This window comes from Coregonus clupeaformis, unplaced genomic scaffold (genome assembly GCF_020615455.1).
Source record: "Coregonus clupeaformis isolate EN_2021a unplaced genomic scaffold, ASM2061545v1 scaf0010, whole genome shotgun sequence".
NCBI classification, from domain to species: domain Eukaryota; kingdom Metazoa; phylum Chordata; class Actinopteri; order Salmoniformes; family Salmonidae; genus Coregonus; species Coregonus clupeaformis.
In genome coordinates, this window is record NW_025533465.1 from 595,164 (window position 1) to 611,299 (window position 16,136).

At 42.5% G+C, this 16,136-nt stretch overlaps 2 protein-coding genes and 1 non-coding gene across 4 annotated transcripts; all 3 read right to left on the minus strand.

Annotated features, from left to right (window-relative positions):
- Positions 1 to 285: 285 nt before the first annotated feature.
- LOC121550487 (kinetochore protein Spc24-like) lies at positions 286 to 8,356 on the minus strand. 2 transcript variants are annotated; one of them, XM_041862755.2, is made up of 6 exons: positions 7,294 to 8,356; positions 6,345 to 6,528; positions 6,092 to 6,236; positions 880 to 984; positions 679 to 755; positions 286 to 543 (listed from the first exon to the last, which is right to left on the minus strand). In XM_041862755.2, exons 2-6 carry the CDS (start codon positions 6,511 to 6,513, stop codon positions 437 to 439), a joined length of 603 nt encoding a protein of 200 aa, XP_041718689.1. In that variant the 5' UTR covers positions 6,514 to 6,528; positions 7,294 to 8,356; the 3' UTR covers positions 286 to 436. The 2 variants fall into 2 exon arrangements, with proteins under 2 accessions (XP_041718689.1, XP_045068335.1); XM_045212400.1 differs by lacking the exon at positions 7,294 to 8,356 and having other exon boundaries at positions 6,345 to 6,799.
- A 1,436-nt stretch (positions 8,357 to 9,792) lies between these two features.
- Positions 9,793 to 15,045, minus strand: LOC121550310 (protein KRI1 homolog). The gene is made up of 19 exons (XM_041862524.1): positions 14,859 to 15,045; positions 14,455 to 14,531; positions 14,181 to 14,286; positions 13,958 to 14,060; positions 13,806 to 13,866; positions 13,665 to 13,714; positions 13,453 to 13,549; positions 13,273 to 13,350; positions 13,075 to 13,181; positions 12,813 to 12,945; positions 12,624 to 12,719; positions 12,340 to 12,510; positions 12,174 to 12,249; positions 11,961 to 12,079; positions 11,651 to 11,813; positions 11,391 to 11,521; positions 10,829 to 10,893; positions 10,624 to 10,719; positions 9,793 to 10,522 (listed from the first exon to the last, which is right to left on the minus strand). The coding sequence occupies exons 1-19, from the start codon at positions 14,941 to 14,943 to the stop codon at positions 10,024 to 10,026; spliced, it is 2,313 nt and encodes a 770-aa protein (XP_041718458.1). The 5' UTR covers positions 14,944 to 15,045; the 3' UTR covers positions 9,793 to 10,023.
- LOC121552019 lies at positions 11,078 to 11,175 on the minus strand. Its single transcript, XR_005997152.1, has one exon. It is a non-coding gene; the product is annotated as a Z30 small nucleolar RNA (small nucleolar RNA).
- Positions 15,046 to 16,136: the final 1,091 nt, after the last annotated feature.

Here is a 16,136-nt window from a genome sequence, read left to right on the forward strand (position 1 = left end):
TAAAACAAATGTATTACAACACACATTTACATTACATTTACATTTAACATTTTAGTCATTTAGCAGACGCTCTTATCCAGAGCGACTTACAGTTAGTGAATACATATATATATTTTTTTATACTTGCCCCCCCGTGGGAATCGAACCCACAACCCTGGCGTTGCAAACGCCATGCTCTATCAACTGAGCTACATCCCTGCCGGCCATTCCCTCCCCTACCCTGGACGACGCTGGGCCAATTGTGCGCCGCCCCATGGGTCTCCCGGTCGCGGCCGGCTGCGACAGAGCCTGGATTCGAACCAGGATCTCTAGTGGCACAGTTTGCACTGCGATGCAGTGCCTTAGACCACTGCGCCACACAATACATAAATCCAACAGAAAATCCAACTACAGGACAAACAACTGGACAGATGTGGCAACTTTCCTTTGATCTCTTCTACCATTCAGTGCCGACAAAGTTCCACAGCTCATCACTGACTGAACACCGAGACCGCACAGAGGTGTCTATGTTGATGGGTGTGGCCAGGTCAGCTCCATAGTGCACTGCAAGGGTATAAAGTACAGTCAAACATTAGTTAACGCAACCAAAACCCACATCAACCAGCCATTAAACAAGAATTCCACATTTGTGACTGTTGTCAAAGGGTATTGGAAAAACAGTTATGCAGTGACAAATACCTCCTCTCAGAATGTGTGGCTCCGTGTCATACTCCCACTTGATCTTGGTCACCTTGTGGTACAACTGGGCCACGTATCTGCAGAATGAACAGTTTATGTCATGTGAGATCAATGCTCACCGACTATCAGGGTTTAGTGTGGTGGGCTTGTGTGGTGTTGTGTTGGAGTGATTATTTCAGTATGACTGTTAGTCCCACTCACATGGCTGATGGGATGACCTCAGTGGTGTCATCATCAACCTCCTGCTGCAGGGTCTGCAGCTCCTGCTCTGAGTCACGCAGATTCTCCAGCTCCCTCTGCAGGAACCTGAGGAACAGGTCAAGGAAACCAACACGGGGAGAATCTCAACTAGATGTGCACGACCCCTCAACGCCAGCCTCTCCTTACCTGATTTTAAAAAAGGTCAAAGGAAATCGAGGAGCGGAGGCGAGGAAACGTGGAAACAAATGTGCTTGTATTAAATTTACATTTTAGTCAGTTAGCAGACACTTTAATCCAGCGCGATTTACAATAGTGAGTGCATACATTTTTCATACTTTTTTCCATACTGGTTCCCCGTGGGAATCGAACCCACAACCCTGGCGTTGCAAGCGCCATGCTCTACCAACTGAGCCACACAGGACCAGTTGACTCCTTGTCCACTCGTGCTTCATCAGGCAAATTATGTTTACAGGGGTGGAATTCCAAAATAAGTGTAACGTGATAAAAACACATTTAGCTAGTTGTGCAAGACATTTCATAGATAAAAGTAGTGTATCGTTTTTAAATGTGTGCATGCATTTCTCTTTCGAGAAAACAGCTGATTCAAAGGGGTTGTGGCAGATTTTAACACCCTTCCTCGCTAGTCATCGGGATGATACTCTTGTGCATCCTCTGCCGAAGTAGGTAATCGAGGAGGTGAGCATACTCCTCCGTTCGCCTAACAACAAAATGAAACTCTCCTAGACCACTGACTCGATCACTTATTGGTTTCCAGGTCACGGAAGAGAGGAGGACGGAGTCGTCGAGGAGAAGACAGACTTTTCCCAATTGAGAATCTCCCACAGAAATCCTAGCCTCCTAAAATAGTGGAGTTTTATACAATCAACAATAGCATATGACTGACACAAATCAAATCAATCAGTCAACATCTCTTCTCAGATAGTCACTACGGTTACATGCACACAATAATATGATTATTGTGAATGGTCCAGTTAATATAATAGTTCAATTTAAATGTTTACATGCTTTGCAAGAAGAACGATATCCATAATCATCCTGTTTACATGGACTCATCTACACAGGCTACCTGATGGGACTTTGATAAATGGAGAAAATCGCATTTCTAAATAAACGTTCTACCATAGCGACAAAATGATTTTTGGGAAACGTATTTGATTCTGAGCTGGGAAATAAAGTTTGTATGTGAAAACTATTTCTAAGATGCATACAGTGGGGGAAAAAAGTATTTAGTCAGCCACCAATTGTGCAAGTTCTCCCACTTAAAAAGATGAGAGAGGCCTGTAATTTTCATCATAGGTACACGTCAACTATGACAGACAAATTGAGAAAAGAAAATCCAGAAAATCACATTGTAGGATTTTTTATGAATTTATTTGCAAATTATGGTGGAAAATAAGTATTTGGTCACCTACAAACAAGCAAGATTTCTGGCTCTCACAGACCTGTAACTTCTTCTTTAAGAGGCTCCTCTGTCCTCTACTCGTTACCTGTATTAATGGCACCTGTTTGAACTTGTTATCAGTATAAAAGACACCTGTCCACAACCTCAAACAGTCACACTCCAAACTCCACTATGGCCAAGACCAAAGAGCTGTCAAAGGACACCAGAAACAAAATTGTAGACCTGCACCAGGCTGGGAAGACTAAATCTGCAATAGGTAAGCAGCTTGGTTTGAAGAAATCAACTGTGGGAGCAATTACTAGGAAAGACCACTGATAATCTCCCTCGATCTGGGGCTCCACGCAAGATCTCACCCCGTGGGGTCAAAATGACCACAAGAACGGTGAGCAAAAATTCCAGAACCACACGGGGGGACCTAGTGAATGACCTGCAGAGAGCTGGGACCAAAGTAACAAAGCCTACCATCAGTAACACACTATGCCGCCAGGGACTCAAATCCTGCAATGCAAGACGTGTCCCCCTGCTTAAGCCAGTACATGTCCAGGCCCGTCTGAAGTTTGCTAGAGTGCATTTGGATGATCCAGAAGAGGATTGGGAGAATGTCATATGGTCAGATGAAACCAAAATAGAACTTTTTGGTAAAAACTCAACTCGTCGTGTTTGGAGGACAAAGAATGCTGAGTTGCATCCAAAGAACACCATACCTACTGTGAAGCATGGGGGTGGAAACATCATGCTTTGGGGCTGTTTTTCTGCAAAGGGACCAGGACGACTGATCCGTGTAAAGGAAAGAATGAATGGGGCCATGTATCGTGAGATTTTGAGTGAAAACCTCCTTCCATCAGCAAGGGCATTGAAGATGAAACGTGGCTGGGTCTTTCAGCATGACAATGATCCCAAACACACCGCCCGGGCAACGAAGGAGTGGCTTCGTAAGAAGCATTTCAAGGTCCTGGAGTGGCCTAGCCAGTCTCCAGATCTCAACCCCATAGAAAATCTTTGGAGGGAGTTGAAAGTCTGTGTTGCCCAGCGACAGCCCCAAAACATCACTGCTCTAGAGGAGATCTGCATGGAGGAATGGGCCAAAATACCAGCAACAGTGTGTGAAAACCTTGTGAAGACTTACAGAAAACGTTTGACCTGTGTCATTGCCAACAAAGGGTATATAACAAAGTATTGAGAAACTTTTGTTATTGACCAAATACAGTGGGGAGAACAAGTATTTGATACACTGCCGATTTTGCAGGTTTTCCTACTTACAAAGCATGTAGAAGTCTGTAATTTTTATCATAGGTACACTTCAACTGTGAGAGGCTGAATCTAAAACAAAAATCCAGAAAATCACATTGTATGATTTTTAAGTAATTAATTTGCATTTTATTGCATGACATAAGTATTTGATCACCTACCAACCAGTAAGAATTCCGGCTCTCACAGACCTGTTAGTTTTTCTTTAAGAAGCCCTCCTGTTCTCCACTCATTACCTGTATTAACTGCACCTGTTTGAACTCGTTACCTGTATAAAAGACACCTGTCCACACACTCAATCAAACAGACTCCAACCTCTCCACAATGGCCAAGACCAGAGAGCTGTGTAAGGACATCAGGGATAAAATTGTAGACCTGCACAAGGCTGGGATGGGCTACAGGACAATAGGCAAGCAGCTTGGTGAGAAGGCAACAACTGTTGGCGCAATTATTATAAAATGGAAGAAGTTCAAGATGACGGTCAATCACCTTCGGTCTGGGGCTCCATGCAAGATCTCACCTCGTGGGGCATCAATGATCATGAGGAAGGTGAGAGATCAGCCCAGAACATCACGGCAGGACCTGGTCAATGACCTGAAGAGAGCTGGGACTACAGTCTCAAAGAAAACCATTAGTAACACACTACGCCGTCATGGATTAAAATCCTGCAGCGCACGCAAGGTCCCCCTGCTCAAGCCAGCGCATGTCCAGGCCCGTCTGAAGTTTGCCAATGACCATCTGGATGATCCAGAGCAGGAATGGGAGAAGGTCATGTGGTCTGATGAGACATAAATAGAGCTTTTTGATCTAAACTCCACTCGCCGTGTTTGGAGGAAGAAGAAGGATGAGTACAACCCCAAGAACACCATCCCAACCGTGAAGCATGGAGGTGGAAACATCATTCTTTGGGGATGCTTTTCTGCAAAGGGTACAGGACGACTGCACCGTATTGAGGGGAGGATGGATGGGGCCATGTATTGCGAGATCTTGGCCAACAACCTCCTTCCCTCAGTAAGAGCATTGAAGATGGGTCGTGGCTGGGTCTTCCAGCATGACAATGACCCGAAACACACAGCCAGGGCAACTAAGGAGTGGCTCCGTAAGAAGCATCTCAAGGTCCTGGAGTGGCCTAGCCAGTCTCCAGACCTGAACCCAATAGAAAATCTTTGGAGGGAGCTGAAAGTCCGTATTGCCCAGCGACAGCCCCGAAACTGGAGAAGAGAAGGTCTGTATGGAGGAGTGGGCCAAAATCCCTGCTGCAGTGTGTGCAAACCTGGTCAAGATCTACAGGAAACGTATGATCTCTGTAATTGCAAACAAAGGTTTCTGTACCAAATATTAAGTTCTGCTTTTCTGATGTATCAAATACTTTTGTCATGCAATAAAATGCAAATTAATAACTTTAAAATCATACAATGTGATGTTCTGGATTTTTGTTTTAGATTCCATCTCTCACAGTTGAAGTGTACCTATGATAAAAATTACAGACCTCTACATGCTTTGTAAGTAGGAAAACCTGCAAAATCGGCAGTGTATCAAATACTTGTTCTCCCCACTGTACTTATTTTCCACCATAATTTGCAAATAAATTCATAAAAAATCCTACAATGTCATTTTCTGGAGAAAAAAATTCTCATTTTGTCTGTCATAATTGACGTGTACCTATGATGAGAATTACAGGCCTCTCATCTTTTTAAGTGGGAGAACTTGCACAATTGGTGGCTGACTAAATACTTTTTTCACTATGGAAAGGGGAGACTCTCACGATGGTGTTCACCGTTTTGCTCTTCTGAAGGTAACCCATATAAACAAATGGAAGTATGGAGGTAGTTTTGTGCCAACAAAAATAAGGGGTTAAATATGTGTCCAATAAAACAACAATATTTCCTGAGCTTTCTTATATCTCCTAGATAAAGGACAGACACTTCCAAACCTTATTTCCAATCCTTATGATTTATTTTTTGACTGTCTTTTTTGCCATTTATGAATGCGTTATTCAATGCGTTTCTGTGGGCTATAGTAGTAAAGGCCAAATTCAATATTTGATCAAATATGTATTTTTAATTTTTGGGGATACCTAAAGGGGTCCTAAAATTCTAAATCAAATAGCTAAATGATCCATGGTATGACCATCTTACAATAATTCCATATGTTAGCTTAGAGCCCCCTCCAACGGCTTAGACTTTTGCAGGTTAATCGGCGTATGCTTACTTCAATTTTCACCTTACGCCGAATAAGATAAGCAGAGTAAGGTGTTAACATGACTATTGCCATACTCGGCCTACTGCCATAATCATAAATTATTAGTGTGCATGTAAACGTACTCACTGTATGGCATATAAACTGAAAACTCAAAATACTTTCAACAATGGATGGCAGCCTGGTCAGCCTGCTGCTATAGACAACCTCAAGGTAGAATGGGACTGCTCCCTATATGTATTATCTGGGTAACACAGCATTCATGTGCGCTTTTGAGAGCACCAATTGCAGTACATGAAGGACTTGTTCTGTGTAGAGACAGCATGACTGGGTGAAGGATACTGTAGTTCTGTGTCCATGTCCTGGCTTTTTGCTGTACACTGCTGCAGCTCCTGCTCCAGGCTGTCCAGCTCCCGCTCTACCTGGCTCTTCTGCTCCTCCATGTCCAGCAGCTTCTTGCTCGCCTTGTCCTCACACTGAACTACATCTGAGGACAATGGCGATAAAGATTAGGCTTGGGACAAATATTTTGACAGCATGGAAATAAAGTATGTTATCATATGACAAGATCTACAATTTGATTATTTTCCCTTACCGTTTAACATCTGTGTGATGGTTTTCTTCGTGTCCCAGTGTTGCTCAAAGAAACACTGCTGTTTTTCTCTCACTATTCTTAATTTATCGTCAGCTTTGCTGCTTTTCAGTATTTGGACCATCGCCTCTCCCGTGTCCATACAGTCCTGAAACCCGTTGCTCTGAGACATGGTGAGACGTATTTTCTGTGGAAAATGTTAGTAGAAATACACTTTAATAAATTACTGCATGTTCTAGAGTAGACTGACTAGTGCATCAACACCACTTAAATGGTTTGCTGGCTACGGTCAACAAAATCCAATGCAATGTCTAGCTAACGTTAGTTGCAGAGGCTCTTGCTTGAAAACATTAGCAGTCAACTTTAATGTCCAGACCCTCTGACAACGACTGTCACTAACATCTTAAATAGTGTTGGGTTCTATTTTTCTCATAATTGGATCTGTATGTGATGAATAACTTAGAAGGAATGCATTAATGAGGAGCATAGGTTTGTACTATACTGATATAAATTGTTTCACATAACAGGCTGTGATTCATGTGTGGAACGTTAGGGGAAGGACAGATAAGACTTGTATTTCTTACAGATACGAACACTGCCTCTTTGTTGTCTGTGAACCGTTGTCTGTGAACCGTCCTTGGATGTAGGAACGTACAGTCTTTTGGGTGCTGACTCTACAGGTTGTTATGATAAACTTATGCCTGGGAAGGTGGAGCGCCAAGGGGTGGGACTAACCCGTGCGCCAACGGATTGGCTGAGTAAAGTCTAAACCACACTCAGTCCTTTACTCTGATTGGCCAACAGAAGAGGTGGGAACTCTCTGTCAGAGTATTTGAGAAATAACCTGTAAACAATAGTTCAGTTCTCTGAGTGCCCTGTGTGGTATTTCAGCGGACCCGTATATACGAACCTTCATACTTATCATACATACATTTTGCATATAATAAATTACCGTAAGCTTGGATTGAAGATCTCTTGATTCTTATTCCAATACCAGATTTGAATTACGCAATTTCTAACAATAGATACGTTTAGAAAGTTGTACAATAACGAGCACTGACTTAACGTGTTTTGCCGAATGTAAACAGTTCACTGAGAGTTTTGGTTCACTTCACTCGTTTCCGTAATTCAAAGTTGTCCAGCGAACGCGCGCGCTTACATGAGGTGCCAGAGAAAGTGCCTGATGGAATTTTTGTTTCTAAACAAAAACCTCAATTACAGGAGAAATGTAAAGTATTTATTCACATACCCAATATAACATATATTAAGTAGATGCCTACAATTGAAAATATCAAATTAATAGAAAGCGCCACAAATATCCAGCGTTCTGATTGGCTATATCCACATGGGGGCGCCAATGTCATGAGTGCTAGATTTATTTTACACCACGGAACCTGATGGACCCACGGAGTTTCATTTCCATTACACGAACCACGTACACTGCAGTGGTTCCCAAACTTGTTCGGTTACTGGACCGCCAACTGAATTTTGCTCTGCCCAGAGTACCCCCTCATTTGCATTTTACCAGTAGGCCTATGGTCTATTCTTCTCAAGTACCCCTATGGGTCATAGTACCCCTAATTGGGAACCAATGATTTAAAGTATCCATTCTCTCTTTGATGGAACTTCGGTTGTGTGGTGAAATAGGTAGGCTAATCCCCTTTCAATCCGAAGAGGTTATTTCTGGACAAAATGTGTTCATTTTAGGGAACCATTTTTTTTCTCAAGAACAGGTAGACCAAAAACAACAGACAGTAGGCGTACACAAAATGTATTACAATTGTGTTGCAGTTTGCGAAATACAGTCAAGTAAATCACAATTGTTCCAAGAGTTGTTCAAGCTTATCCGATAGTTTCCAGGAATAAAATACAAAATATATTAAAATATACAATTGAAAGCACAGTTAACCTGGAGGGGCGCTCAGTAAAATAGCAGAAACTAGCAACTACAGTGAGGGAAAAAAGTATTTGATCCCCTGCTGATTTTGTACGTTTGCCCAATGACAAAGAAATGATCAGTCTATAATTTTAATGGTAGGTTTATTTGAACAGTGAGAGACAGAATAACAAAAAAATCCAGAAAAATGCATGTAAAAAATGTTATAAATTGATTTGCATTTTAAATTAGGGAAATAAGTATTTGACCCCCTCTCAATCAGAAAGATTTCTGGCTCCCAGGTGTCTTTTATACAGGTAACGAGCTGAGATTAGGCGCACACTCTTAAAGGGTTTGTTACCTGTATAAAAGACACCTGTCCACAGAAGCAATCAATCAATCAGATTCCAAACTCTCCACCATGGCCAAGACCAAAGAGCTCTCCAAGGATGTCAGGGACAAGATTGTAGACCTACACAAGGCTGGAATGGGCTTCAAGACCATCACTAAGCAGCTTGGTGAGAAGGTGACAACAGTTGGTGCGATTATTCGCAAATGGAAGAAACACAAAATAACTGTCAATCTCCCTCGGCCTGGGGCTCCATGCAAGATCTCACCTCGTGGAGTTGCAATGATCATGAGAACGGTGAGGAATCAGCCCAGAACTACACGGGAGGATCTTGTCAATGGTCTCAAGGCAGCTGGGACCATAGTCACCAAGAAAACAATTGGTAACACACTACGCCGTGAAGGACTGAAATCCTGCAGCGCCCTCAAGGTCCCCCTGCTCAAGAAAGCAAATATACAGGCCCGTCTGAAGTTTGCCAATGAATATCTGAATGATTCAAAGGAGAACTGGGTGAAAGTGTTGTGGTCAGATGAGACCAAAATCAAGCTCTTTTCCATCAACTCAACTCGCCGTGTTTGGAGGAGGAGGAATGCTGCCTATGACCCCAAGAACACCATCCCCACCGTCAAACATGGAGGTGGAAACATTATGCTTTCGGGGTGTTTTTCTGCTAAGGGGACAGGACAACTTCACCGCATCAAAGGGACGATGGACGGGGCCATGTACCATCAAATCTTGGGTGAGAACTTCCTTCCCTCAGCCAGGGCATTGAAAATGGGTCGTGGATGGGTATTCCAGCATGACAATGACCCAAAACACACGGCCAAGGCAACAAAGGAGTGACTCAAGAAGAAGCACATTAAGGTCCTGGAGTGGCCTAGCCAGTCTCCAGACCTTAATCCCATTGAAAATCTGTGGAGGGAGCTGAAGGTTCAAGTTGCCAAACGTCAGGCTCGAAAACTTAATGACTTGGAGAAGATATGCAAAGAGGAGTGGGACAAAATCCCTCCTGAGATGTGTGCAAACCTGATGGCCAACTACAAGAAACATCTGACCTCTGATTGCCAACAAGGGTTTTGCCACCAAGTACCACATGTTTTGCAGAGGGGTCAAATACTTATTTCCCTCATTAAAATGCAAATACATTTATAAAAATGTTTGACGTGTTTTTCTGTTGTTATTCTGTCTCTCACTGTTCAAATAAACCTACCATTAAAATTATAGATTGATCATGTCTTTGTCAGTGGGCAAACATACAAAATCAGCAGGGGATCAAATACTTTTCCCCCTCACTGTATCAGTGCCAATGCTATTGTAAGCTCATTCAACTTTGATTTATTAAGAACCATACTGTTCTCTGGTCCATTTATATTGTGCAATTTGTCACTTTACCAACCGTACTCCGCAAACCACAAAAATATAAGGGGAAATAAATCATAATGGTGCCGTTCTCTCCCTCACTCCTTGCTCCCTTGCTTCTCAGTCTTCTCTTGAGCTTTTCGTTTCTGCCTGCCAAGCTGTCTGAAGTGCAGCCTCTTGGGATTCAGTCCATAGGCCCTCAGTCTCTGCCCGCTGAACTCTCGCCCACCCATTTTCACCCTGAAGGGCCCCTTCCCCGACATGAGGCGGCTTCCTGGGTGCCTGTGTTTCTTCTTGGGCAATTTTGGCCTTTCAGTCCTTGTGTTGGCAGTCTCCTGAGTGGTAGCAACTGTTTCCTCCTCCAGTTTCATCTTCTTGGATTTTGGTACCAGGAACTCCTCTTCCTCTGCCTGGTATCCTGCCTCTCTCAGTGCCTGGACTAACGTCCCCTCAGCAGAGTCCAATGCAGAGCTTTCCTGACTGGGTCCAGCCTCATCATCATCCTCCAGATCCTTGTCATCCTTCTCTGCATTCTTCATCCTGTCTCTTCTCTTCTTACCCACCTTGGTCTTGCCCTCTGCTTGTTCTTTGTCCTCCCTGCAAGAAAAGATGAGCACAAATTGGTCAGTGATGATGATTCCGTTTTCAGATTTATTGGAGAACATATTCTGCCAATCTGCATTTGGTAGAATACTCACTCAGCATAGAAAGAGTTCAAGACTTCTTTCTTTTTGTTCACATTTCGTGATTTGATTTTGTAGTTCTGCAAATCACTCATCTCCTCCTTATCAGACCTGAAAAAGAGATGAAGAAAAAAATATAAAAGGACTAATCTGAAAGGCCATTTTCCCCCATAGGTAGCTGATTAGTAAAGGCCTACTCTTTTGAGACCAGGTTCAGTACCTGAACATGCAGGTCTTCTTTAGCGAGGCCCAGCGGTTCAGCTCTTTCTCATCTGCTCCCAGGATCTGAGGAGGGAGGCACAAGTTACTTTCTGTAATAGTAACATATTCATACAGCCACTTTAAACAAAGACGCTAAATCCACAGAAATTACTTCAAACCTAATTTGTGCAGATAAGGCTCCATGCAAGTTGATAACGCAGTGCATACAAGCATTGCCCTTTCTAGCGTTCTGTCTCCTCATCCTCGTCTGCTCAGAGAGAAGATTAACTGAAGTCATGCCCTGGTCAGAGCCATCCCCGGAGGGTGGCAATACCAGGTCAGTCACATCTCAGTTCATCAGTGCAGGACTCAGGGTCTGTACAGTACAACACTATAACACAACCCAGGGTTGTGGTCAATTCTATTTCAATTCCAGTCACCTCAAAAAAGTTTACCAAATTCAACATTTTCCTCATTGAAAAGGATGGAAAATAATTGGAATTTTTGTGTACTTCCTGAATTGACTGGAATTGACCCCAACCCCGAGACAACCTAGTACGAACTAGAGCTCCCCGTCTCACCTCGTCAGTGGACAGGCCAAAGTCATTGGCCAGGACTTGCCTGTAGCGAAACCTGCAGGGGATGTCGTCTATGATGTCCTCATAGTCCAGCTTATAGTACTCGTCCAGGTACTGCTCAAAGGACTTCTCCTCTGAAACACACAAAGGATGGATGCATGAAAGAGCATTCAGTCTCAATATCTGTATACTATATCGAACAGAATCTAAAAGGGTATGGAAAATAACCCAAGGTTCATGGTGCTGAACCTCCTGAGACTCACGGGGGTCAAACACAGGCTTGTTTTGGGTGATGACCTCAGCAAAATGAGACTTCTTTCTCTTCTTTCCCATCAGCGGGGCATCCTCCTTCTTCATCTTCCTCTTCTCCTTTTTCTTCTGCTTCTTGGAGGTGCTTGGCTGACTGGGATCATAGTCCGCATCCATCTGGTCAAGTGAGAGTTCAGATGAGTGAGTCACAGCCTGACCATCTCCATCATCAACAAGACCTTTATTTCTGACTAGCCTCCCCTAAATGCGTTTTTGAAGGTCTGCAGGCAATGCTGAAGTGATGATCATATTAGAGGAACTCACAATAAAATCTGGATCTTCACAGTTTGGCTGGTCATACTCTTCTCCTTCATGCTCCTCCTCGTCACCACCATATTCCTCATCTCCACCCTCTCCTGTCCATGTGTCCCAGTTCCAGTGTTCTGCAGGACAGAGAAAGCTCCCTTATTACAATGCCACTGATTCTAAGGTATTCGATTCTACTTGAGAGAATAAAGTCAGCAACGAGTGACTTACCACCCTCTAGCTCTTCAACTTCAAACTGGGGCTTCTCCCCCTCTTCCTCTCCATAATATTCATCACCAAAGAATTTCTGAAAAAAGAAAAATACAGGGAGAGACAATAAGATGAGTGTCTTTTTATTTAAAATCTGTTTCCTTTCTTGAGGCGTGTGAGTGGTCACCTGCATGAGCTGGTCATGCTGCTGGGGGTCAAAGTCTCCCTCTAGGTCCACCTTACTGAAGGCCAGCTGCTCGTTGCCTGTCAGCTCCTGCAGCCGCCGCAGCTTCTCCATAATCTCATTACGCTTCAGATTCTTCAGCTGCTTCAGCTGCTCATGCTTCTGCTCCTTCTCCTGCAGGGGCCAGAAGAGTGACAGGTGGGTTAGTTGGGAGAGTGGGGGAAATGAGGAAGGGATGGAGTGATGGATAAGATGAACTAAAAGATGGAGAGTAATGTGAGTCTGACCTTTTTCTTCCTATTCTTCACTTCCTCCCTTTTGAGCTTCCTGCGCTCGTCTTTGGAGCGGACAGAGGTGGCAATGGTACGGGGGTAAGTCTTGATCTGTAAGGAACAATAAGAGACTATATGAGACCAGGGTACATACACTACACCACACAAACAGACATGTGTGTGTAGACAGACGGGAAAGTCCACCTTCTGGGCATCAGGCTCCTCAAAGCGGAAGTTGTAGTGTCTTTCAAAGTCCTCCTGGCGCTCCAAGAACGACTCCCCATCCTCTTCTGAGTCCTCCACGTCATCATTCACCACCTCGTCATAGCTGGGGATCCTGCACACAGCCATGCCAGATTAGTACACAGTCAGAGTGGTGCTGAGCACTGCTCTATGATTACAAAGGAAAGCATTCATGAGCAAAACAAAAAAACAGACAAATGTATAGACATAAAATAACTGTCACCTGTCCTCGTCATCTTTCTCCATGTAGCCCTTATTCAGGACAAAGTCCCTAAGGAAACACTCCTTCTCATCCAGCTCTGGGTCGTTCCAATAGTCCCTCAGGTATTTCTGTCTCAACACACAGCACATACTTCAGTCACAGCAAGTCATTACATATCTCTCTCTAGCCCTCTAATCCAACAGTCTCTCCATCACTCACCATGTCCTGCACCTCTTCTTGGCCCTCCAGCTCTGCCTGGCCTTTCAGCCAGTCCACATAATCATCTTCCTCTTTATCCTGTTGGGTAGAAAGATATAACAGGTTAGAATAGAACGTTTATCTCTGCGGAGCTTTATACTGTAAGATAAGACAAAGTCGGGCTCCGGTTCCCACGCTGACCTTCTCTTCCTGTGTTTTGGTCCTCCTCTTCAGTAGCTGAAAGTCATTCTCCGCTTCACTGCCCTCCTCATCACTGTCCTGTATGAACTTACGGAAGCTGGAGGAAGCATGACAGTGTTTATGTTACAAAGACAGGTATAAACGACACAAATAAATAAAAGTTGTTCCTTAGTACTAAGGGCACAGTGATTAAGAGAGAATTGAACCCTTACCTCTCTTTCAATTCACTCTGCTCCTGGATGTAACTTGGAGATGCAGCTCTCTGTCAAAGAAATCAAAGGCAAACAATAAATTACTTCTCATGACATACCTCCATGTAAATGTATCATAACATACAATGTATCATAACATACCTCTCTCCTCTTTGCAGCCTCTTCATCATCACTCTCCTCATCCTCCTCATCCTCATATTTACTGGGAATGAGACAAATTGTTATTATCAAACCATTTGGCCATAATGAGACAAAGAAAGATATGCACAGTAGGAAAACTGCAACTCACTCACCCTCCCCTTTCCAAGATAACTTTTCGCTCATAGTCTTTCAGATACATTGGCTTCTCCGTTTTCTTTGAAGTTGAAGGCTCGGCATCATCACCAATGGATGCATCTGATTAAGAAAGAAACGTTGAGACATGAAAGACACCTCTTAAAACAAACAAGCAACACAGAATGAAAGTGTCATACCATAATCAGTTGCAGCAACAAGAACCGCTGACTGATGACATACCTTCCACTGTGTAGAACTTTGCATCAGTCAGATAGATCTTAGGATCTTTCTTCTTCAGCAGAGACAATGTTCTGTAGAAGTCCCTTTCAACTTTGGGGTCAAGTTCCTAAGAAGACACACATTAGCCTGCATTGGAATTACAAATATACAGGTCAAGGACACAAAGGTAGGGCCAAAAACACTGACAAACCATAAATAGAACACCATGGCAGTGTTGGCATTGTGAACTTGACGTTATATAGCTAGGCTAATTAGCTACAGTAATAGTACTTACCACCTCGCTATCATCATCTGACTCTGAATCAGAACCAGACTCACTCTCGTCAGCTTGGTCGCCATATTTGTCTTTCACTGAAATAAATCAATGTTGAACATGACAAGCCATTCAATGAAATGCAAGCATTCCCCCAGGAAAACAAGACAGAACTAGATTGCTAGCTATCTGAACATGCTAGCGACCTAGTCATAACCAAAAATGTAACGGTGGCTAAGTTAACTTCTGAATGTATAATTAGATAAGTTAAATACGTTACAGAATAAGATTACTTTCAAGTGAGAATGTGATCAAAAGTTAGCAAGCAAGTTGAAAAGAAGGATAACTTTAGCTAACATGAGCTAAACGGCTGGCTAGCTAGCCATCTAGCTAGCTAGCTAACAAGCTTGGGAAGTCACACTTACGCCTTTGTAACTCTTCTTTTTGTCTATATTTCTCATATTTCTCTGCAAATTTAGAATTAATCTTGAAATCCGATTTGCCTGACATGATTACTTGTGAACTGGATAATATTTATCGGAAAAAGAAATTCAGGGAAATGTGCTCATGATGAGATTATCCACAGCAGCGTGTATAGAACTACCACGTGGTTTCCTGAGAAGAGGGTCAGAGTTCCAAACGAGGATCAACCAATCATAGGTTTAGAAAATATGTAAATTTTACTAGCATTTTATTTTATTTTTGGGGAGGGGGGTAGATCAGCTTTAATATTGCAGATAGATTGTAACTTCCATCAATGTAATTGTCTGCATCACTTCCAATCCCCCATATGTTTTTTTCTCGCAAATATATATATATATATATATATATATATATATATATATACACACATACATACATACATACACATACACACATACATACATGCATTTACACATACATATACATATACATGTTTGCAACGCCAGGGTTGTGGGTTCGTTTCCCAGGGGGGGCAGTATAAAAAAATATATATAAAAAAATATATGTATTCACTAACTGTAAGTCGCTCTGGATAAGAGCGTCTGCTAAATGACTAAAATGTAAATGTATTTTGCAATCTATATGGGACGGCTGTCAATCCTTTGGTCCTTAAATGAAACTGGTATACTTTTTTATTTATTACAGTTTTCTTTAACCAATTATGTTCTTTAATGCAAGGCCGACAGACAAGTGCCTTACTTTTTCCCCCTTCCACTTTCCTCTTCCATTTTTGCGGTAATGCTGCAATTATTTGGTTGTAATTTTGGGTAGAGTAGACATTTCCATATGTTTTTGTTAGCTGCATGTGCGACATAACTCCACCAGTCCTACCGATGATATAATTTACGAAGATTATACCTTTTATAAACATTTTGTAAAAAAAAACAAGGTTTTTTTATCAATTAGTATATTTGAGTTTAACCACAATATTTGTTGCATTATTTGTTCTTTCGTTTCTGGAGGATTAAATTGAAATTGCAACCAACTTTCTATGGCTTGTTTTAGAAATAGTGATATTTGGGAGATGATTTCCTTTTCAAATAACTGAAAGTGAGAGGTTGTAATCTGAATAAAGGGAAAAATGCCATTCTTGAACATTGGGTGAGACAATCTTACTAATTTGCTAGAGAACCAGTTCGGATTTAAGTATAACTTTTGTATGACTGAAGCTTTTAGTGATAGGTCTAATGCTTTAATATTTAATCATTTCTGTCCTCCTA

Excerpts from the sequence above, each read along its gene's own strand:
- LOC121550487 (XM_041862755.2), bottom strand. The coding sequence starts at position 6,513 with ATGTCTCAGAGCAACGGGTTTCAGGACTGTATGGACACGGGAGAGGCG. Across the intron at positions 985-6,091 it reads GACATGGACACAGAACTACA|GTTCCTGCAGAGGGAGCTGG; the intron begins GTATCCTTCACC and ends CCTGTTCCTCAG. Across the intron at positions 756-879 it reads GAGGTCATCCCATCAGCCAT|ATACGTGGCCCAGTTGTACC; the intron begins GTGAGTGGGACT and ends TTCATTCTGCAG.
- LOC121550310 (XM_041862524.1), bottom strand. The coding sequence starts at position 14,943 with ATGTCAGGCAAATCGGATTTCAAGATTAATTCTAAATTTGCAGAGAAA. Across the intron at positions 14,061-14,180 it reads AAAGTTCTACACAGTGGAAG|ATGCATCCATTGGTGATGAT; the intron begins GTATGTCATCAG and ends TTTCTTAATCAG. Across the intron at positions 10,720-10,828 it reads AAGAAGACCTGCATGTTCAG|GTCTGATAAGGAGGAGATGA; the intron begins GTACTGAACCTG and ends TCTCTTTTTCAG.